General features: G+C 47.9%; 8 protein-coding genes across 8 annotated transcripts; 3 read left to right on the top strand and 5 right to left on the bottom strand.

Moving 5' to 3' along the window:
* The first annotated feature begins 136 nt into the window (after positions 1-136).
* On the top strand, positions 137-1,943 carry PPTG_13720 (hypothetical protein). The gene has a single exon (XM_008910096.1). The coding sequence runs from the start codon at positions 203-205 to the stop codon at positions 1,244-1,246; it is 1,044 nt and encodes a 347-aa protein (XP_008908344.1). The 5' UTR covers positions 137-202; the 3' UTR covers positions 1,247-1,943.
* On the bottom strand, positions 1,353-4,742 carry PPTG_13719 (hypothetical protein). The gene has a single exon (XM_008910095.1). It carries the CDS (start codon positions 4,673-4,675, stop codon positions 1,622-1,624), a length of 3,054 nt encoding a protein of 1,017 aa, XP_008908343.1. The 5' UTR covers positions 4,676-4,742; the 3' UTR covers positions 1,353-1,621.
* A 400-nt stretch (positions 4,743-5,142) lies between these two features.
* Positions 5,143-6,100, top strand: PPTG_13718 (hypothetical protein; the record flags this gene model as incomplete). The annotated part of the gene is made up of 3 exons (XM_008910094.1): positions 5,143-5,459; positions 5,574-5,679; positions 5,981-6,100. The coding sequence occupies 3 exons, from the start codon at positions 5,143-5,145 to the stop codon at positions 6,098-6,100; spliced, it is 543 nt and encodes a 180-aa protein (XP_008908342.1).
* A 1,452-nt stretch (positions 6,101-7,552) lies between these two features.
* PPTG_13717 (hypothetical protein) lies at positions 7,553-9,064 on the top strand. The gene has a single exon (XM_008910093.1). It carries the CDS (start codon positions 7,706-7,708, stop codon positions 9,017-9,019), a length of 1,314 nt encoding a protein of 437 aa, XP_008908341.1. The 5' UTR covers positions 7,553-7,705; the 3' UTR covers positions 9,020-9,064.
* On the bottom strand, positions 8,992-10,308 carry PPTG_13716 (hypothetical protein). The gene is made up of 3 exons (XM_008910092.1): positions 10,009-10,308; positions 9,475-9,938; positions 8,992-9,411 (listed from the first exon to the last, which is right to left on the bottom strand). Exons 1-3 carry the CDS (start codon positions 10,285-10,287, stop codon positions 9,054-9,056), a joined length of 1,101 nt encoding a protein of 366 aa, XP_008908340.1. The 5' UTR covers positions 10,288-10,308; the 3' UTR covers positions 8,992-9,053.
* A 330-nt stretch (positions 10,309-10,638) lies between these two features.
* Positions 10,639-12,473, bottom strand: PPTG_13715 (hypothetical protein; the record flags this gene model as incomplete). Its single annotated transcript, XM_008910091.1, has 4 exons — positions 10,639-11,098; positions 11,163-11,455; positions 11,546-12,058; positions 12,124-12,473. 4 exons carry the CDS (start codon positions 12,471-12,473, stop codon positions 10,698-10,700), a joined length of 1,557 nt encoding a protein of 518 aa, XP_008908339.1. The 3' UTR covers positions 10,639-10,697.
* A 947-nt stretch (positions 12,474-13,420) lies between these two features.
* Positions 13,421-17,802, bottom strand: PPTG_13714 (hypothetical protein; the record flags this gene model as incomplete). Its single annotated transcript, XM_008910090.1, has 3 exons — positions 13,421-16,294; positions 16,376-16,535; positions 16,865-17,802. The coding sequence occupies 3 exons, from the start codon at positions 17,800-17,802 to the stop codon at positions 13,421-13,423; spliced, it is 3,972 nt and encodes a 1,323-aa protein (XP_008908338.1).
* A 3,152-nt stretch (positions 17,803-20,954) lies between these two features.
* Positions 20,955-21,471, bottom strand: PPTG_13713 (hypothetical protein; the record flags this gene model as incomplete). The annotated part of the gene is made up of 1 exon (XM_008910089.1): positions 20,955-21,471. The coding sequence occupies one exon, from the start codon at positions 21,469-21,471 to the stop codon at positions 20,965-20,967; it is 507 nt and encodes a 168-aa protein (XP_008908337.1). The 3' UTR covers positions 20,955-20,964.
* Positions 21,472-22,562: the final 1,091 nt, after the last annotated feature.

The following is a 22,562-nucleotide window of genomic DNA, read 5'->3' as shown; positions in this document are numbered from 1 at the left end:
AATGAGAAGTGTTTCTAAGATTTGGCAATGCGGTTAGAAATAGTAACATGGGTGCAGAAATCTATGCTGCTCTCTGTACCCATATGACTATTCTAATTTTGATGTGGTGCACTTAACCCTTTCAAATCCGCTCTAACAAATATCTCCTCCCGGCAGAGATAAACCAGGTCGGAAGAGTTCGTCAGTCGTGTCCCCCGCCGCCATGCAGCTGCAGACGCTGGCGTACGCCATCTCGGGCGCCTTCACGCTGCTGGCCATTATCCTGTCCGGGTGGCTCATCTGGACGCACTTACTGTATAACCCATCGGCGGGCATTCGCAAGCACGTGATCCGCATCCTCATGATGGTCCCAATTTACGCGTTAACGTCCTACATGGCGCTGGTATTCAACGAGTCCAAGCTGCTGTTCGAGACTGTGCGTGATCTGTACGAAGCCTTCGCGCTCTATTCGTTCCACTGCTTCCTGGTCGAGTATCTGGGCGGCCAGTCCGTTCTAGCCAGCACTATGCGCTCCAAGCCGCAGATGACACACGTTTTCCCCTTCTGCTGTGTTCAGCCCTGGTCCATGGGCGGCAAGTTCCTGCGTCAGACCACCATCGGTATTTTGCAGTATATTCCGATTAAACTGCTCATGAGCATCGTCATGCTCATCACGAGCTTGGCAGGTGTGTATGGAGAGGGTGAGCTCATGAACCCTTTGGTGAGCTACGGCTACGTATGCTTCATCCTCAGTGCGTCACAGACGTGGGCGCTTTACTGTCTACTGATCTTCTTCCACGGAGCCCACGAGGAGCTGCAGCCCATGCGGCCGTGGCCCAAGTTCCTGGCCATTAAGGCAATTATTTTCTTTACGTACTGGCAGTCGATCATGATTAGTGGACTTGTGAGTGTCGGCGTCATCTCGGAGAAGTGGCATATCGGCTGTCCGGACTGCTGGGACGCGCAGAAAATTGCTTCAGCGCTGAATGACTTTGTTATTTGCGTCGAGATGCTGGGGTTTGCCATTGCTCACCATTACGCCTTCGCAATTGAAGACTTTTTGTCGCCGTCGGGTACGGCAGGTGTTAGTGTGCCGTCTTCGAACGTCAAGGCACCGCTACTGGCCAATTTCATGGACGCCATCAACGTTACGGACGTGTCGACGGACCTTAAGAACTCCCGTAATGAGATTCTCACCAAGAAACAGGCACTGGCTGCCAAGTTTGAGCGCCTCAACTCGTCCTCACCTGGCGGCGGCATGTTTTGAAGCGCTCTCCTGCCGTGCCAATTAATGAAAGGATAGCGTCAAATAAGGGAGCGATACAGTAAGCAACACGCCTAATTATTACATTTGGATTTGTACGTTACGGTGGCTTTGGACTCTAAAGCTTAGAGAAACTACAACACGGTTGAGTTAGAGTGGAATTAGAGTAGACAAAGAGAATGAACAAGAACGTTTATGGTATGCGGCACAAGACGATCGATGACACCGACCAAAAAGACATTTTCTTTGCGGGGCGGGTCGAGGCCCCGTCTTCTAACACCGAGAGATTTACAATCCTGTTTCCTGTTGCTGCGACTTCCCCTACTAAGTACTTTAACTACTACGACTTCGTCAGTTCAGCTACAACCACTTTCTTCATTATGTTCCGCGTTTGAAAAAGCGCAGCACAACAGGCCGCTTGACGGCGCGCAAAGTCGCCATTGACGAGTGGAACGTCGAGCCACTGATCTCCATGGGTCCAATCCAAGTGAGCACGTCTCCTACCGACACCTTGTGCAGCATGGGGCCGCCCGAATCCATATCCACTTTTGTCACCTTTGGTACATCGTTGTCCGAGCTAAATACCAGCCCAAGGTTGGCATTTTCCCTCCAGATGAGTTCGTACTCGCGGTCCTTTAGCGCTGGTCCACGAGGCAGCGTCTGATCAGACTCATCGCTTCGCATTGAAGCATACGCCGCGGCTGATGCACGTCGGAAACGCAGCACTGCTGGCTTCGGAAGACGAGACAAGTTCTCGAGGGTTTGCTTGAACTTGGGCTGCGGTACAATGTTCATGTTGTTGGCAGCGAAGAGGATGTCACCCGGTGACACGTGCTCAATGTTCTTGAGGTTACTCGTGCCAGTCACACGCGCCACCACTGGGAATCTTGTCGTCGGATGCACACGTAGTGTCAGACCAAGTGCTGTACCCTCGGGCCATACCACTTCGTACACATCACTGTCCTTCTCCAGTTCTTTCTCCTTGGATCGACTAGTTTCACTGGGTATTTGAGGCGCCGAGCCGTGACGATGTCCACTCCGTGACAAGGGTTTCAATGGTGTATCATCAATGGGGTCGCTAGAAGACTTGGCAAGCGGAGACTTGCGTAGTCCGTGCTCCAGGTTACGCAGTTTATTCTGTGTCTCCGCGATACGATGGCTCATGTCATTCCGATGTGCGTTGCCGTGGTCTGGACTGTTCATCTTCCGAGGAGGTGGGTCCTTGTTGGTGAGCATTACAGGAGCAGCCGTGTGATGTCCTCCTCTTGAACCATGTGGCGAGACTCTGGACGTATTAGACAAGGCGTTCGGTTGCCGTGCATCATGTGCCGATCGCTTCGCCTCCTGATCTGCGTGGCCTCGGTATTTACTTTGTGCTGCTTCCTGCGCAGCGTACTGCTGTGACTGCGATACATGCTGTTGATGTTGTTGATGCTGTTGCTGTGTAGAGTATGCCTGCCTGTCCTGGTGCTTCCTAGACTCGGTCTGCACTTTGGCGGTGGTGACATTAGTAGCGTTCTCCTTGGCGTGGCTTCCAAGAGCTATACTCATCTTCTTGAGCGGATTAATGAAAGTTCGAGGTGTAGGCAGTGGAGATGCCAGTGGCTGTGCAACCTTGGGGGGTGACGGCGCAGCAGCAGGTGCCACGTTCTCACTCGCAGAAGCTGACGACGGGGGAGACGACGTGGAAGATGTGGACGTGGACGAAGATACCGACGTTGATGAGGAAGCCAACGACGACGTCGAAGCTGTAAACTTGGACGCCGAATGGATGTCTGCGGAAGAAGATAAAGCTGCGAGCGCGTCTTCGGGAGAGCCCTTCTTGAACCGAATAACCAGCGGACGCTTGGCTGTACGCAGCTTCAGTAGCGACTCATGGAAAGTCAGATCCTTCACACAGTCGTCGTTAATCCACATGATGCGGTCTCCTGAGCTCACAAACGCTGCCACATTGTTCGGAGCGCCCTTAATCTTCACCTTAATGGACTTTGCACTACCCAAGTCGGCCACAATCATATGGCCAGCAACATTTGGTCGTACAGTGAAGCACAGCGGCTGTTTCTTCTCCCAAATGTGGTCGTATTCATCCTCCGCGGACTCTGGACGCGCTGAAACCTTCTTGTTGCCTGGGCAGAAGAACAGCGATACCGGTTTCTGTACCTTTTGCAGGAACTTAATCGCCGTGTTGAAATTGCCGTCTGCAGTGTTGTAGCTGCCAATCTGAACGAGATAGTGACCTGGCTGCACGTCCTGCACCTGTGGCGAGCGGTTCTTTCCAGTGATACGTGTCACTAGCGGGTACGGCACGTCCTTGCTCGCAATCAGACTAATACCCAGCGGTCCGTCAATCCACTTAATCTCGTACTTGGCCTCCAACTTCACAGCCGGTTGAGGAGGGAATTTTTCATTCTCCGCTGCCGTCAATTCCTCGAATTTCGCCGCCAGCTTCAAGCCAATCGCACTCTTTACCTTCGGTTGTACCGGTTTTACCGCCATCGGGTCTGCCATGAGTCTCCTGAACACCAATTTACACGGCTTGGGCACCTCTTTCAGGTAGTCAATTGCGTCTAAGAACTCCATGTCGCGGGTCACACGATCTCCAATTTTTAGCAACAAATCGCCCACTTCCACGAGATGAATGCCGAAAATCGAGCTTTTACCGGTAATTTTCGACACGGCCGGCATCATCCTGGACTGCGAGTGGCGCAGACGCAGTCCCAGTAGTCCTCCTTCCCAAATCAAAGTGCACATGTTGCCAGCGGCATTATTCGACACACTGGACGTGCTGCCACTCATAGATGCCAGCAAATCCAACGATGAGCGTCTCAAATGCACAAACTCCTCCTCAGCCGGCGCGTGTTCGTTCGGGTCGGTCTTATCATTTGCGTCAGTGTCCAATTTTTTGTCCTTTGTGTCCAAATCGAGGTCCAAATCGAGGTTTTCCAGATCCTCCAGGTCGTCCAGATCGCCTTCGTCCAGCGAGTCGCTGGCGCTGCGAGCGCGCTCGCTGCCTGATGACAGCGTGTCGTCATTGAGATCATCGTCCAGGTCCATATCCAGGCTCTCCAGGATGTCCGCGAGGCTGTCGCGGCCGCCACTGACGCTTCCAGAGCCCATAGCGGGCGTACTGTCGTCGTCCATCGTCTCCTCGCGCGCCTGCTTGGACAACGAGCCGCGCTCGGGCGCCACAGCCCCCGACGGGATCATGATGAGGTCGTCCAGCATGTCGAAGACGTTGTCGCCCAAGTCCGGCTCCACCTTGGCCAGCGAGGACGTTAGCGACTGGCGCGAACCGAGCTGCATGCTCATCTCCATCTGCAGCTGCATTTGCTGCTGAATCTTCTGGTGCAGGTCGAGCTGGTGCGCCAGCAGCTCCTCGTTGGTCATGGGCCCCGCCGAGCTGGCGCCGTCCTGCGGAGACCCGGCGAACATTCCTCCCACACTGGACTCTGCTATAGGAGGGGGAAGAGCGACTGAGTGTGTATTGTACACCGGGACGAGCGAACGTCGAAAGTATGCGGTTTGGATGGTGTGCCAAACACACAAAAATGATGTTATAACGAAATGACATTTGAAGAACCATATTTCTGATCCCTCTTCAAGTGTGGGATAATCAGATCCGCTTTTTCCATACAACCATTCATAAAAAGCGGATCTGATACTCCCACACTTGAAGAGCGAATCAGATAAAACCCACTCTTCAATTGCTGACAGCATCCTGACAGCTGAAGAGCATCATTACTTTCTTGCACTTTCGTGCCACCGACACAGCGCCTCTCCCCCGCGACATTGGGAAGACATACTGCACACGTCACAGATATTTCGGTCTGCGACGTGTGCAAAAGCTGAAAAGCTGACGGCCAGAGCTGTACTGAAGTACATGCAGAAGCACAGAACTAATGAACGCACAGGGCTGCATGTCGGATTCGACGCGACAGCAGATCGTCCAGCGGAGCGACTGGAAACTGAGGCTGGAGAGAGAGATCCAGCGTGTCGATCGCGACGCCAGTCCGCTCTTTTGTTCGGCAGCGGCGCCCAAACGGGGCGTGTTGACAGGCAGGAAGACAGCGTTGAAGGCACACCGCCACTGTGAATTTGCCTTGAATCCTGTGGACTACCGGTATACTGCGCGCGGACAGATGGCGAGCGGGAACGGCGATCACCAACGTACAGTAGCCGGAGCTGTCAAGCTAGCGAGCGTAAAGCTCACTTCTCCGTGAGAACGACGTTCCGCCCCGAAAAATCCACCGGCATTTCGGTGGCGATGCTTGTCAATTGCCAGTGCTGCGCTGGTTGGTAATGATGAAGTGGTGAAGTTCATGCTGCGTAGCTTGAGCACGTGCGACTTGCCCGTGCAACAAGCCGACGACGAGCTCAATCGAACGAGGCAAAGCCCCCGCGATCTTGTTCAATTGCGGGCAGATGAGCGCAGCGATGTACACTTTTGCCTTCCCGGGGTGGAAGAGCGTTTCATAGCGAAATCGTGAGCAGAGACACAAGGTCGTTCGGAGGTAGGCGGTAAGGATGCTAATCGACAAGTTCGTGTATTGTGGTGGTCATGACCAAGTTGCAACTTCAGTACAAGTACGTACAGCGAGCTGACACACAATTCCTGCAGTGAAATTCTGGCCAATTCTCGGGCGTGAATTAAGTTCAAAGTCGATGAAAGCTGGCCAGAAACCACGTGTGCTCCTTTGTTGTAGGTGGCAACTAAACGATGAGAGATCTGCTGGACAGCCAAGAGATGGATGCGTAGTTACTTACCAGGTGGGTGCGCGCTTCCAGGGCCACACCTACAAGCAATACGTCGAAGAGGAAGCGCAACAGGAAGAATGGGTGCGGCAGCAACAACACTAGCGACCAAATGTCGACTATCACGATTGCTGCAAGTTCGAAGATCATTTGACAAGTAAGAAGTGATGGTAAACGCTGCAGTCGGACGATTAAACCTGTCGCGGTCAATGTTCATACCGGGGAGGTACACCGTCAGCAGCACATTCTTTTCGAAACTGGTTACCACGACCAAAAAGCCGTTGCTTAAGAGCATTAGCATGGCAATCACGAAAAGAGTGGGGCGTACGAAGATTACACGTTGAACACTTTCTATCCCTTTCGGAGATTCGTAGGCGTCAACATGCTACCAGCCGTCTATGGCGCAAGTAAGATACACACGGGTTACAACGAAAGTGATTTTTTTTTCAACGAACCCATGTCAGCGGGGCAGAGTAACGCGACCGTGAGTAGGGAGTTGGTTACTGCGAATACATCTATCGATTGCTGAACGAGTCATCAAAATCTACAGACAGCATCGTGTTTTATTTTTCCAGTAAGGTACATTATTGTCATTTAGCTCAAACTAATAAGCGTCGTGGGCCACACCAAGGTGTACTCATTTCAACATGATAACATCATACCCGTGGTGAGTTATCATCACCCTGTCCAGGGTTCGGAGATGAATCGGAAGTTAAAGCAGAGGAACGCCCTGTCGCGGATAAACCCAAGAGCGAAGAGCGATCGTCCATCCATTGTCAGAAGCTGAACTGGAGCTGCTTGCTGCTGTTCTTTGCTATTGCTGGCTGTGGCATTTCTGTCCGATGAAAAGCAGATTGCGGTCATTCACTTCCGGTCTGCAATGGAAAATCACTCGACCTTCACGGTGGGTCAAGCATGGAGTGTCCATCGCAATATGCGAAGACTGAGTGGCTCCATTCAAGAAAAATTCATCCGCAGATTCCATCATACAGTCTTGTATTAAGCTACATTTAACTACTGTAAATGTCGTGATAAAGTTTTCAACGATGAGACCAGCAAGCGTCCTGAAGCGCGGACGTTTCAGGTCGCTGGAATAGCAGCCGTAAATAATTCAACGCCACATCACTGCCTTCATCACGAGAAAAGAGTAGAACAGAGCGCCTCGCGTTTATCCCCCCAACGTGCTCTGTCCACAATGCAGCGGAATCGAACCATCTCCGGTATGACCGTAGCGCGAAGAACGTCAATTCTTGTGCTGACTTGATCTCTCTTTCGTTATATAGAGCACCCGACAGTCGAATCAAATCCATTCACGCTTCCGTCCGATGAGGAAGTTTTTCGTATGCGCGAGACGGAGAAGCAGCGAAAGGAAGAGGTGCGTCCCAGCTGACTATCCGATCTGTACTTGAAGCTACAGTCTCATGAGGATTCTACAGGAAAAGAGCAAGAACTCGCGACTCAAGATCTACGATAAAACCACGGCGTCGTCCAAGATTGGAAATATTCGTCGCTTCCGCTCCGATGACGCGGTGAGGCAACATTCAGAACAGCAGTTAATGCATCTAAACATTGTACATAACTGACTGGAGTCTTTGATTCTAGCCTACGGGTCTAGATAACTACTCAGCGTCTCAGTCTCGTCAAACTCGAGGTCTCGTTGCCGCAGCGACCGCCACCATTTCCAACGATCGACTGCGCGAAAAGGAGAACATGGCAGATTTCATTGCCAAGAAGCGCGAGATGTTTCTCGTGCAGATGTCGCTGGACACAAAGCGAGAAGAGATCCGTAAACTTGAAGAGAAGGCTCAACTTAAAGAAGAAGCGTTGAAGAAGAGTGAGCTGATGCTTGAAGAAGACGCCGTACGTTTCGATACCTTCTTAAAGGAGAACGACAAGAAAGCTCATGAAGCTATCAAGCGAGCCGAGAAGGAGACCAAGGCCAAAGCCGATAAAGTGCAGGAGATCAAGAAACTCAACCAGCAGATCCAACTCGTACAGAGCGACATGTCCAAGCTGAGCGAGCAGCTTCAAGACTGTCTACAGTACAAAGCGTTCTTAGATGAACTCACTCCTCAAGAGTACGGGATCGAACAGCAAGACAAGAAACGAGCTCGACAAATGGCTCGCCTGCAGAAGCGCAAAGACAAGATTTTACGCGAGTGGGAACTGCAGAAGGCCAAAGTTCTAGCTGAGATCGAAGAGCGCGAGCGAGCCGAAAAAGAGCGTCCGGACTCCAAGAACGGCAAGAAAAAAGTGGACAAAGCCGTCAAAGTCAAGGAGTTGACGATCCCACCGATGCCCAATCTGGACAACATGCCGCTCACTAGCAGCGGAGAGGAGATCCCCATGTACTTCCAGAACCCGCAGCAATTACTAGACATCTTCACTGCGTTAGAAGAGAGCAATCTCTTCTTGATTCAGAACAGTCAGGAGACCGAACAAACACTCGAAGAACTTAAGCAAAACTACCGCGAGACCAAGAAAACTATGGACCGTAAGACGCAGGCGCTTAAGTCAAATGTCGACGGGTTACAGCAACAGATCAGTATCGAGGAGAGCAAAGCCAGTCAATTACGCCTGAGGTCTCAAGGAGGGACGGGTGAGAACGCACAGGAACGAATGCTGAAGGAACTACAGGATCGAGTACTGGAAGTCTACAAACGTTGTGGCTTTGAGGCTGAGACCAACTCATCGACGCTCTACATGCTCACAGATCTGGAAGCTCGTCTGGAAGATCTATTGAGTGCAATTGAGCAGATGCCGGAGGATTATGTGGCTAAAGCTGAGAAGGAGAAGGAAAAGGAACGCAGAGAACGAGTCCGACAAGAACGAATCGCGCAGCAGCAGAAAATGTATGAGGAACGGATGAAGAAATCCATGGAGAGAAGTATGCAGGCACCCAAGAAGCGTAAGGGAAGACAAGTCATGTGGCGATCGCAGCCTGCTCGACACATCAAGCATGCCGAAGACGACAATAAAGTGGACCAAGGGGACGAGGCTGACCACCACCATTTTATCTGGTAGAATGGGAGATTTTACAAAACTTAATAAATTTCACTTATTTTCTCGATGTGTCATAAATTCCATCCTCCAAATTTACGATCCTGAAGTGAGCTGCTGCTGGTTTGTTTTCGGGTGAACCACGGATGATAGTGAGTTTATCATTCACTGGTTCTTTGACGGCGACCCAGCCGCCTAGTCCGAAGTAGCTGGATAAACAGAAAATTGGTGTGCTTGCCTTGGACTCGACGAGGAATTGTTCGTATGAGTTGAAATCGACTCCTTGCACTTTCAAGTTTCCGTATCGGTTGATACCCAAAAAGTTACTTGACTTTTCACTTTGGAAACCCCATACATCACTGTCGTCTCCCAGAGTGTACGCACGAAATGTACAGCCATCAACTACAATGTCAGCACTAAGATTCATAACAGTTGTGTTAGAAAATCCCCAAATAGGAAACAATCATCCTGCCACATACCTTAGCAGTGCCTCTCCGTCTACATCACGCAAAAACTTTCCCGTCTGGACCTCTTGAAATGCACAACGAAAGCGGAAAATCGCGGGTACTTTCTTTCCCATGATCTTGTTGGCCTGAATCCCCACTTTCTTCATGTCGTGGTGAACTCGCCCAATTTTTGAGTCCAATCGATCCAACTGCTCGTTATGTGTATCCAGTGCACTCCCTAATGCCAACGACTGCAGTTTTAGCTCTGCAAGTTGTGGCTCCAAGTCGCGAAGAAATTTATCATGGATGTCTTCAATGGACTCTACCGCACGATTCTGCTGCTGTAAGTGACCATTATCAGGTCGTTTCCCCACCAAATTGAGGGGACTGCGCTCTTTACTCGACGTTGGCTCATGGACATTGCCGTAATGCATCCCAAGCTGATCAGCTGACTGAAATTTGACTTTGCATTCTGGGCAAATAAATCCCATTGCAATCTACAAATTCACAAGAATCTGGTTAGAGTTCGCCACCTTTTCCACACAATTCAATACTGGTATACCTTACTTCATGTGGTTCTTTACTGTTCGAGAGCTGCGGAGCTGCTGAGAGTTTGTTGTAAAACCAACCAGACCACGTCATTCCGCGGAGAACACGCTTGGACATGTCCACGGTGGCCTGGGTCTCGTCTACCATGCCTTCGCTGCGGCCAAGCTGCTCTGCCTGCATGCTGAGAGTGTGCGCCGTTGCTCTCCCCAATTGGAGAGACTCGGCCGTGTCTCGCAGCGCCTGCGTGTGTCGTTGCCCCCATTCGTGCTCCGACACTATTTGACGCTGAGTCGCCATTTTGGTATGGAAGAATTTGATTCATGAATTATTGCATTGTCGTACTTAATAGGGACATCAACATCTGTAGCCAAGTCGAAATCGACTCTACCGCTTCACGAAATGCATGCGATGATTTTTTTTGGCTTCTTCGGCGATCTACTGTTCGCCAAACTACATCAAGGTACAAAATAATTGTTGTTTTGGATAGTATTCCACTTGAAAAAGGAGTCTTTGAAATCATCGCACTTGAGAAGACACTTTCCATCAGGGCTCCCGATTATGGCATTGTTATTTATCGGAAGCTTCGACGTCGGATAAATGATGACATCGTGTAGCTAGTAGTGCTTCATAAATTATGTCATAACTAAGTAGCAACAAATAAATAAGATCATTATGAACTGAAGAGCAAAGCAACAGCAGGTTAACAATTAACGTGTAGCCTCATCTACCGTCTGCGCTGTCCAGTACACGTTATTCTGTCGCAGAAAGAGAACCATCTCCAGAGTGATGGGGTTTAAACTGTGGCGCTCTTGTCCGTAAGTCGTTCGGGCGACGCTAAAAAATCTCTCCACAATATTGGAGGTGGGTGGGATACACCCCAGCAGCTCGTACTCGGGCATTGATTCCTCACGGCGCCGCCTTTTTTGAAGTATTTGAACGAACGAGCTGCCATCGTCACTGTCGCTCGTTCCTTCAGTAGATCTTTCTTCAATGCAGCGAAATGGCAGCAGAGCTGCCTTTTCGGCTCTTGTTAGGCGATTGTTGCCACTGAGGATCCGGACACATCCCGACTCGAAGTCGGGACTGTGCACGATGTCTGCGTGAGCTCCTACAACATACAAAAGATAAGTATTAGTACATTTTGCATGTGGTTGATTCCAGTAGCAACTTACCCAAATAGCTCGCATAGTGCGGCTTTACGGTAATTAACCCGTCAAACCACACCCGTACGTCCGCCAAAGAAACGTGTTCACCTTGTAGGGCCTTGGAAACAGACTCAACCTTCTTCAGGTCCTTCAGCAGCGACAGTAGCCGTTTGTTGCACGCTGGGGCAGGAAGAACGTCCACAAGAGCATCATCGGTAGGGTCGATGTGCTCCAGCAACTTAAAATATCTATTTATCATGTCAAAAGTGGAGCTCCATCGTGTATCCTGTCGGGTCACTGGACGGAGTGTAGTTTTCGACCTACACATAATACCACATTATATTAAAAATAAAAATAATAAACACAAATAAAGTTAGCACTGTAATTCTCCCATAGTAGCAAGTAGACACATATACCTGAGTTTAGCAGATTGCTTTAGAGTCCGCAGGCGCACCATCAGCGCTTGAACTAAATCCAAGTCGTCTGCATACTGCTCCATATCAACTTGAACCGCCCTGTTAAGCCGGTGACTAGCACATCCCACTAGCGGGACGCCCATGAGTGTAGCTAAAAGCCTATTGACAGAACAATTATCCCCAACAACAAAAAGGCAGTCGCTGAGCTGCTTACCGAAGTCGCGGGGCAGCATTTCGGCTAGAAACTCCATGTGGCCACGTGCCGAAAGGTCCTCGTCGTGTTCATTCAGCAAGGGAGCCATGCTGAGGAGCGGGGTCTTGGTGACACCGCGAACTTCGTAGCAGGCGAAGACGGCGAGGAAATGCTCAGAGGCGTGACTCCACCCGTCCAGAATGAGCCCAAACCGTTCCGGTAATTCGGCAGCGATGCAACGCTCCACAATCCGAGTAAGGCTTTCCATGGCGCTGATCAGTGTCTCGACACAAATTGGGTCCAAATTGGAGTAGCTGACAGCACAAAAAATAGTCAGACTATAAAATACATATCATAATGGAACTAAGTCTAAACTTACCGCCTTGCAGCTTGGTTCTCGCAGAAGTGGAGAGGAAGGTTACTCTTGATGATCCAGTCGAGCCAGCCGTAAACGTTAAGCGCCGACTGTCGTACGTAGTTAAGCATAGACCCTGTTTCAGCCGTAGACGCGTTCAGCATCACCGCCTCGTAGTCTGGGTGCTCACGACGCACATGTTGCATCAGATTTGAGTACCCATTTCGACGGGTCTGCTTCCGAACCGTGCCACACCGACAGCGATAATACTCCAGGATTACTTCGTCGTATTCGTCGCGGTGCGGACGGAAGTAGAACCCGGAAACCTGGGCAGGGGTGAACGTAGCGTGGCGAGAGTGGCGTGCGAGGACCATGGTGGATGGAGATGGTTAGACGGTGATGTAGTGAGCTCAAAATGAAGAGTGAGGTGCTAAGCAAACTGTGATGAGCTCAAGGGTCAATGACCTGGTAAGTTTTGTATGATTGAACTAGTAAAGTCTTCATGGTTGGACGGGAGAGCTCCATAATTTTAAAGGGGTAATTATGATCAATTATGAGAGATTTTTGGTTAATCAAATAAATTATCAGTTTCATTCAGGATTCATCTAAAATAAATATATTTATGATTTCATAAGAAATTATTGAATAGACAATGCCATAAACGGGAGCCCTGCTTTCCATGTCCCCAACTTGCCTGGAGAAGGTATCATTACGGCGAAGGCGGCCAAGGTGCCGCCAGTATTAAAACGTTGCTGATCTGGAGGCAGAAATCATGGCTGCATGGGACTCCATTCAGGTAGACTACTTGCTGAAGCTGATAGAGTCCATGCTGGTGCCCAAACCTTGAATTTGTATACCAGCCCTGTCAGATACATTGAAATCTAAGTTGTTAACACAAGTGGCACCTCTGTAAGCCTAATAGAGAGAACATATCAAAGTAGCAGCTCCCAACTCAGGCTAGAAACCGAGATATTGTCAGAAGTGTCCCGCCAGATCGGGGGTCTTAATGATTTGGCGGGCACTGTATCAACCTTTAACCTGTGTAGTGAGAGTACCGTAGCAAGCAAGGAGACCAAATCAACTGTTGTGACACAACACGCTGACCAAATGCTTAAGGTAAGAGATACAAACTTCGCAATACCAAATGCACACCAGAAAACAGATCATCGGTTAAGAACCTCTTAGTAAACTACTTCTCCAAATTACCAAAGGTAAAGTAACAAAGTATCTTCATGAAGGCGACAAACATCCACAGAATTAGATTCGAACGTGCCAACATCAAAACCGATGTCCCGTATAGCAATTGATCCTTAGTGCCATATCAGCATGGAGGTGTCTCCGCCACATGGGAACAATCGATGACACTGGTGTTTTTAGCGAGCTGCTCGCGTTCAACAACAATCCCGTCTTGCGCAGTGAGGTGCAACGAATTGTGCAGTGAACCGCTTCTCGAAGCTAGAATTCGTCGTACATGCTGGAGGTGCATCATGAATGCCAATAGCCCAAAGAAAACTGGCCGAACGTCAAGGTAATCACGCGGCCATTTTGCGTGAGCAAAATACGCCTCCAGAACTTCTACCGTCTTTACACTAAGCTTCAGTGGGTTGCATTGCACTAAATAGCCGCTTAGTTGAGCTGGATCCAGTAAAAAGCTGCACGCCGAGCTCCAGCTGGAAGCCCCGATGATTTCCCGGGGTTTCTGCCACGAATACTCAGGGTGAAGTAGCACTCGCGTAGCCTCAACCAGCACAGCCTCTGCTACCAGATAAGCATCAAAAGCAGACGCACGGTCACTCTCGCTATCGCCGTCGTCTAGACATACAGGATCGAGCTCGGCTATCTGACAAGCTGCGTGGTTTAATGACTGTAAAGCTTCTAGGAGGTCGTTGTCGCGGGAATCTCGACTGACATCATTATTGTCACCTACAATATATGCCACGTGACAGGGAAGATCGTGGTTGTCCGGGTACAGCCACCAATGCAGCTCATGCACGAACACGTTGGCGTTTTCCACCGTCACACCACAGTTAGCGTTGAAAAGGACAGCGACTTGATCCCGTGCTAGTACATGCAAAAGGGTTTCTCGTGCATGAATACCTTCTTCACTAACTGTATGACCATCGTTTTCAAAATGCAAGAAACCATTTTTGCTGCAGTCGAAAGACGCAAAATAATGCTCCAACAATGGTAGCAACCACATTATCATGGATGAAGACATTGTAGATGCAACAACGATAATTATTGGTGGAAGAAGCGCTGCACGTCGTTCACAGTATCCATGGTAGATCACTTCCAATGCCTCGGGCGCTATAGCACCTGCATGAATGATAAGTTCTTTGACTGCATGTAGCCGGCGATGTTGAATTATGGCACAATTGGAACAACTTGACAAGTGCTCGGGTGATGTCTCAGGCACCGGGTGCTCGAATAATTTCGTACGTGCGTTGGTGTAGGCTAAGCACGAAGGACACTCCTCATCTTCGCTGTTTGCCAAACCAGCAGCAAATCGACGCAAAGCATTAGAACAGCGAAGATAATCAGATAGTGTGATACGGAGGGACTGGCGTGTTGGTAAACCTCCTAGTGAAAATTGCGACGATAGAGTTGGACGGAGCCACGTGATTTCGAACAGTAAATGTGCTCGGAATTCCGTCTTTTGCTGGACGATAAAGACCGCGATAAAGCAGAAAACACCGCTGATTTTACACGCGTATTTAGCGAGACGTAGCACACGGACGTAGTTCGCCAGCTTTTCTGCCCATTTAGGAGATATAGTCGCCTTCCACTTAAAATGAAAAGCCTGGCTAGACTCCTTCGTTGGTTCTAGAAGTGGAGTCTGTTCGAAGCGTATCAACGATAGTAAATCTGCAAAATTCGATGATGAAAGATGGACGTTATACGGGTTGACTGTGCGTTTGTAGAGTGTCAGCTTGTTTACAGACGAAGAAATTACTTGTTGTACAGCGTCACCTTTCCTGGGTTTTGGGATAAGCTCCACCGTGTACTCGGTATCACTTGTATCGTACATGTGAACGGCATATCTTATGCGATTCACAATAACTTCGCTCGAATAAATTCTCTGTCCGATATCGGTAGTTGGAAACGTTATCGTAATTTCTTTCTCCTCATTCTTGAATGTACCCTCATGGTGTTTCCATACTATTACTGCATGATCAGTAGATCTCCACTGGACATCCAGTTCACTACCAATAACCAAGCAACGAGCTGCAACCTCATGCTCCGTAAGTAAATAATCGTGGTTACGCCACAATCCCACTACAAAGCGAACACTCGACCGGTCATCCGTTCTCACATACACAGCCACGAGCAAATAGCTGTTTGTCGCTGAGCTTCTCATTTTCATCCCTTCTTTATGAAGACAGACGAGCGTTTGGTCGTTTTCGCGTATCCGAAGTGGACGAGGACATGAGGCCCCAGACCAGACAAGTCGGAACTGTCGACGTCGTTTCTCGTACAGCAAACAGAGCCACTTACAGAATGTCCCCAATCCTTCGCTCGTGCAGCCATATCCAAGTGAATTGAATTCTCGAAGTGTCATTATCAGAGTGAATGTAGCAGACGAAATTGGGTCGTACGCAATGATACGAAGTCCCTCCAAATCGTACCCACGAGGGTTCCGAGTGTGCACAGAAATCAAAAATCGTTTCCCGTTCATTTCGTGCACACACTTAAACATAGCGCACGATGCCACTCGATTCATTAGTTCTTTTTGAGCCCTCAGTTGTGCCTTTCTCTTTGCTTCACGCTCCGTTAATCGAGATACAGTGTCTTCATATTTCATAGCCACATTTTCAGCACGTCTGGAATTTACCATGTGCTTGTTTTCCTTTGCAATGCGAGCTTGTTGCTCAATACGCGCTCGTTTAAGATAAACCATCCGTTGACGTTTCTCTTCCAGCTGAAGATTTAAAGTCTCGCGGTTTAACTCAGGAACCCTGGATTCCTTCTTTATGATCACATGAATATCGCTTTCAATGTCCGCTGTGATGTCACCGTACAAGGTGTTACGTGTCACCTCTGGATCAGACTCGGGACAGGCCTGGTGCAGCATCTGCGGCTTTCTTTTTTTCGATCGCAGCATCACACTACGTTCTTCCGTCTTTTTACAGATTCCTTCACGTCTTACCGCTTCTTCTTCCTTTTTCTTGTTCTGCCTAGTCATTCGTAGCTTCTCCTGCGGAGAAGAACCGTTTTATCCGGTAAGTTACTGACATGTGTTCCGCCGTATCACATCCAAGACAAGAGTAAATGATACCTTCTCCATCCTCAGCTCGTTCATCCGATATTTGCACGTTTCCAATGCCTGGTCAAAGTGATTCTCCTCTCCCTTTAGCACTACAAGGCATTGCTCCATTTTTTCTACCAACGTAGCAATATAGCTGAGTGTCTTTTGTCGGTACTTCTCGCGGCAGCCCCTACAAGTAAGATCATTACAGTAAAAGTGCTACTTAGGGCTGACAAGGCGCTAACAAGGCGGAATCATACCTGATATAGGGATCTTCTGTGAGATCGCACTCACGTTTTAGCTCTGCCCACCTCATCTTACAAGTACCAGATAACTTCAACGGTGAACTATCAAAAAAAAAAAAACAGGAGAAACGGTACCTGGTTCCTCAAGTCTTGAAGTGTACGTTCAACCTGCGCACGTTCTCGACGAAGTAGAGACGATCGGTATTCTGCTGTCCTGACATGAAAACATAAAATAAGAACATCGTCCATTGTCGTGGTAAAGAGAATGACATACTTCTGGAGGGAGTTCAACGCTGCAATCACCTCGTACACTACTGGAGACTCTGCGTTCTTATCGACACTGTTGTGTTCAAACACCGATGGTCCTCGGCCCACGTACTCTTCAACTGCCTTCAGTGCCTGCATCCTGCCGTGCAAACTCTCTTCATCCAGTAGTATTTGCTGAGCAGCAACAGTACGCGACCCACTCACTACCTCACCTTCAGGGCTAATGCCAACCAAAGGCTTTACTAGAGGCTGTGGAGGTGTGTACTTCTTCCAGTGGGTCTTACAAACTGAAGTTAGCTGGGGTTCCACTGGCTTCAATGACGATAGAGCAGTATCTTTCTTATTGGCAAGCCTCTTATTCTGTCGCCAGCTACCAGAGCTCCAATATTTCAGCGAGCGATCTTCATGAACATTAATTTGAAGTCGGGAACTGACGATATCGTCGAGAGCCCTGTCGACGATGAATGGATTGCGAAGAAGACCGAATCCAAGCCACTCCACTAAATCTCCAACCTGGTCCAGAAAGTCGAGATCTTCACACATGCTTAGCAGATAGTTTTCGCGTTTGTAAATGTATGGCTGAGGAATTCCATCGTGAACAATTTTTCGCCAAATCTCTATGTTCTCCACGACATCCACCGAAGCCGCCCGTGTAAGTAGGAGTAAATCACCCAAGATGTGGATTTCTTTGCCTTTCACAACGTCTGGGGACTGATATCCCGTACGCGTTGTTTTCTGCTGGTTGGATTTCGTAAAAACCGTACAATTCGGTTGTCTAACTAGTGTCTCCGTCCATGAAGTTGGAGCAATGCTTGAGAGCAGTGCACGGAGCTTCACCTTGTACTCCTCTCTTACTGTAATGCTACTCGACACCGCAAATTCTGCCTCATGGGTTGTGGTGACTGCTCTCGCGACCCCACTAACTCCCCGTGTTGTTTGCTGCATTGAGCGCAGTTTTTAAACAAGCGGCACCTGTAACGACTTTGGGGACGCAGCAATACAATAACAATAACATTAACGAGCCATTTCAAAACTACAGTGTAGAAAAAAATTTATCAGTAAAGTTTTGTCCTTCGTATATCGAGTGTGGCTTCAATACCCACAGTGCACACGATCACATGCGCTTTACCGTATATTTAATGCACTGGAATTGGCTTCTCATCTTCGAGGCATGAAAATCGATGCCTCAGTTCGCGGGAAAAAAAGGAGCCATTTATTTTTAAGATTTTTATACCCCGCAGTGCTGATTCAGCCTGTTTCAAAAAAAAAAACAGAGCTGAAGTATGATATGCGATCACACTAATCTTGCAACTTCCGATGCTGCTTCCGAAGATTATCGCATGACCTACGATCATGATCACGCGGATGCCGACACTGTGGTGAGTATGGACAACAGTAAATCTGGTACTTCTTTAGAGGCTGCGCAGCCGCGAAGTATTTGATGGACTTACAGCTTCAGCTGAGGAAACATCAGAGACAGTCATTCAAGCATCTTTGAGTAGCATCTGTTTACGTTTGTTAAAGGAGCTGAACCAAGTTAAAGGTGCGCAAAATTTTACTGTCATATTGGTTGCGTAAGAGGACTTTTGCGACTTAACATGAAAGCAAAGGAAAACTCAAATAAAACCCGACCGTCCCGGAGAGAATTGACCACGAGAATAAATATGTAGAACAGACGAGCATAGAAGACCGTTATGCCGCGCTTAGTGCTGACTGAGGAAAGAAGCTTGTTTTGCTGCTCTTAGTATCGATCGTGGTCTGGTTCTGAACGGAAAAGGAATGTTCTGCCTCATGGTGAACCTTGATAGAAGCGAATTGCAATGAGATCAACATGTAAGTTATGATCAACCGAGATGTAGCTATCTGTATTCTGATGAGTTTAACCGTATAAAACCAGCTCGCAATAGCAAAGAGGAAGGAGAGGCATCGCGCAGAAGAGGAAAACGTAGACTTCTCGTGGATTATTTGGAGTTTCTACTGTCGATTTATTTTACCCTTCTCCTGCAAGGTAAGTGCGTTAATGTTCATTTTTTTTTTTTAACTCTTACTGACGTTGCCGTTCGAACTGTGCGCGAGTGCGGTTTCTTTTTGACAGAAGATTTAGAATTGGGTTTTATTTCAAGCCCTTGGCGCCAAAATGTAGATCCTCATTGACGTTAAATCTTAGAATTTCCGTCAACATCAAGCGATGGGGCGCAGTCATGTCGTGTTGAAGTGTTACCTAATCCGCCTTAGGCGGACGGAGCCTCTTCTTGGGTGAGGAGCGGTGGGTTAGCTGCTTCTAGATGCAAGGATAAAACCAAAATGACAGCTCTACCTAACGTTGCGCGAGTCTCTTGTGGGAGAGACGTTAGGACGATGCTCAACTTCTTGGGTGTTCTCGCTTCCTGATCACCGGGAAAACAGCCTTCCCTCTGTAAACATCGGGCAACCGTCCATGTGACCAATGGATGGGGCACAAAACTTGGTGTGGGTTTTAAAATGTGACACCTTTAGACAAACCCGCTGTTAGCTAGAGATACTCTAATGTCCTAAACGTGTCCTAAATGTCGTAAAATGTTCTGAACTAGAGGGATTGGGCTGACAGTGTCGTATTTTTTCGGGGCCAACATAATCCAAGGGATCGCTAAGCGCCTTGAACTTCTGGAAGCCTTAATGCAGATTATCAAATCTTCAAGACGAAGTATCTGGAGAAAAAATGGCAGATAGAATATTTTTGAGGAATCCGTTCATCATTGCATTTTTTTTGCTGTCAGTTTGCCCTGCTTTTACCCATATTGATAGTATCGTACCGCTGCGGTAGGCACGCGGTACTACCGCGTGCCTTTGAAGCCTGCAAAGCAAGCATTGACACTCAAATATCAACACAAGGCTACCTCAAAGCATGGTTTATTTGCATTCGCTACAGGATCATCGCCTAGCAAAATGACTGGAAGAGGCAAGTTGAGATTATATATATATATTACTTCTAGATACCAATATCTCTAAAACCACGCGATTTGAACTATTCCGCCGCTTCATTTGCGGCTGATTCGGCCCATGAACAACCTACGAGAGCTTGCTAAAATGTACAGCAGTAAAGATTCTATATAGGTATTGTAAAATAACTGGAAAAATCATTTTATACCCGACCAAATGGGCTTGTAATGCTTCCTGCAATCTGATTCGTTCTATTGCCACCCGGGGTTGACGCCTTGAATAAATTTTGGGACTTGTGCTGCATGTTGGACTGTCGGTCTTCGAGGAGTGTGGCTTATTTGAGCCGTTTTCTCCACTCTTTTTTTATAGTCCGTATTTCATAGTACCAGAACATGTTGTAGTCCTTGTCCGCTTGTATCTTTATGGAATCTGCAGAGTCAAGGGTTCTACTAACATATACTTATGTTGTACTAAGTACATTCAACTGCACACGTGACTGAATCTCTGATACCTATTTCTTGTAGTTTTCGTTTGGTAAAAGTAAGTGTATTCCCAGCTAAGTCGAAGACGATCTAAGTCTGTGATTTGCTAGTAGTCTTATGCTTGAGCATGAGATATGGGTGCTCGCAGAAGCGATGAGGTAGTCTGCTATTTTTCAGAGTCATTAAAGCTACTCCCAAGAGGGTACACCCTTCGCCAATGCCTGTCCCACCAAGCTGTTTTACGACGCGCTCTAGTTTAAATGCAATACTGAGACGCAGCAATATACCAACTAAAACATACCGTAAACAGCAGAGCCACTAAATCGAAGGGTAGGCAAAACGTTACATTGGAGCTGACAGTAATGGGCTTCGCCCAAATAGTAGTAGTATACCTCGAGCATGGTACATTGATGTCATTCATCATCTAACCACGTAAATCTCGTGCACAATACTTCAATGAAGTATAATAGTCTATGATTCTCTTTATAATCGCATAGATCATAAAGGTCAGTAGTGATTGACGACGTTAGTCTGCAGTGGTATTTAAGATAGAGAACGCGTGATTCTCGTGAAATCGTCTTAAGGAAGTACATGCTATCAAGCGTGGAACACCTGGATTATAAACAAGTTTGTTTCGCGAACAATGCCAGTTAGCAAGCCTAATGCATTAAAGCATTAACCAACTAAACTTAGTGTTGGGTACTTATTAAGTATATCGTATGCTTGACGAAGTACCAACGTATCCACGGCTTTTAAAAGCCGTTCGTTTAGTAAGAACGTTGTGCAGAAGAATGCTCTCAGCCATCTTCTTCGACATCGCTTCGCCCTTAACTTCGAGATGATACATCCGCAGGTATTTGACAAGAGCGTTCCAGTTCTCGTGCTGCGTTGCTGCTTGTCTCGAAGTAATATCCACATCTCTAGCGAACTGCTGCACGTTCATCCTACTTTGAAGTCGGGGTGTAAGCCAATCAGCCACCGTTTCCGCCTTGTTTCGAGGGATTCCCTTGATATTCGACCATGCTGCTCTTTCTTCTCCATTGTCGTCTTCAGTTGGTTCAGCAGCTCGAAGAGAGCGGCGATTATCGTATGTTTCGACGACTCCAGTCGACTTCATTACGTCCGCCACGGCAAGATGAGAGAAACCCGATTTTGCTTCTCCCTTGGTCAGAAGGGCAGTAGCAGCTATCAGTAGGACGAAATAGGCCCGCATTGGATGATCTTTGATGAATAACGGTTGGTCGTCTTGACTGACTTGAGTGCGGTAAAACAAATTTGAGAATGAGAACGAGTTATGAGCTGGCTCAGTAAACGCAAGCCGTCTACTCTAGTCTTCACGGCGGGTGCCCGAAGTGTAAACTAGAGTAAACAGCATGTGTTGTTTATACGGCCAGCGATGAGCGACTGGACTCGAGCGATCATGGTACTCTAGATTACGGTGAGCAGAATAATCGCTCTCGTCAATACGGATCAATGGTGAGACAAGACTTACTTTATCATGGCCACCGACTCGGCGGCATCGAAGTACAGTAGTACAATAATTTGCCTTAATACCGAGGTCATATAATGTTATAACTCTTAAGGCAATGTCTGCGTATCCCTGACTATTATTATGTTTCGTAGTAAACCACACCTCTACTAGTCGCTTTTTACTATAATGTCGTGCTTCGCACACGGATCTTAACCACCAGGTACAGTAGCGTTATGCCCGAGCATCAATCCTTTCAATGAACAAACCGCCCTGTACCCAAACCAAAATCATGAGCCCTAGCCCTTCTACCTACCGGAGAAGAGGTACAGATTAACGCCGCCTAGTTATTATGCAGGCCGTTCTTGATCAAGTATAGCAAATTGATTATGTTAAAAAGGCGGTTGATGTGGTGCAGATTTCTGAAATTTGGTGAGATCCGAACGAAATATTTCAAATCTGGAAATATATGGAAATATCTGACGATACACCAGAGTTTCCAAGGACTCTATTGTGACCCTTTCAGAAGTTGATTGTCGATGAAATCGGCTTAGAATGGACGAGCATGTGATTTTATGTCGATGCATACCACGGATTCGTACTACCACTAGGTAAAACCTTTGATTTTGACCATATTAGGCTGGGTTTTGTCTATCATCATATTATATCAAGTTTAGAGTTAGGCAGTATTACAAAGTGACTTTACAAAAAGAAAGTCTACCAGTTCGGTGGAATCACATCCTATCAGAATTGCGAGTTCATCTTAGACCATTAAAGGGTCTGGTACAGATGAAAATTTCATCTGTACCAGGTATTAATAATAATTCCACGCGGCA

Source organism: Phytophthora parasitica (genome assembly GCF_000247585.1).
Source record: "Phytophthora parasitica INRA-310 unplaced genomic scaffold supercont2.36, whole genome shotgun sequence".
NCBI classification, from domain to species: domain Eukaryota; phylum Oomycota; class Peronosporomycetes; order Peronosporales; family Peronosporaceae; genus Phytophthora; species Phytophthora nicotianae.
This window is presented reverse-complemented; position numbering and strand designations above follow the sequence as displayed.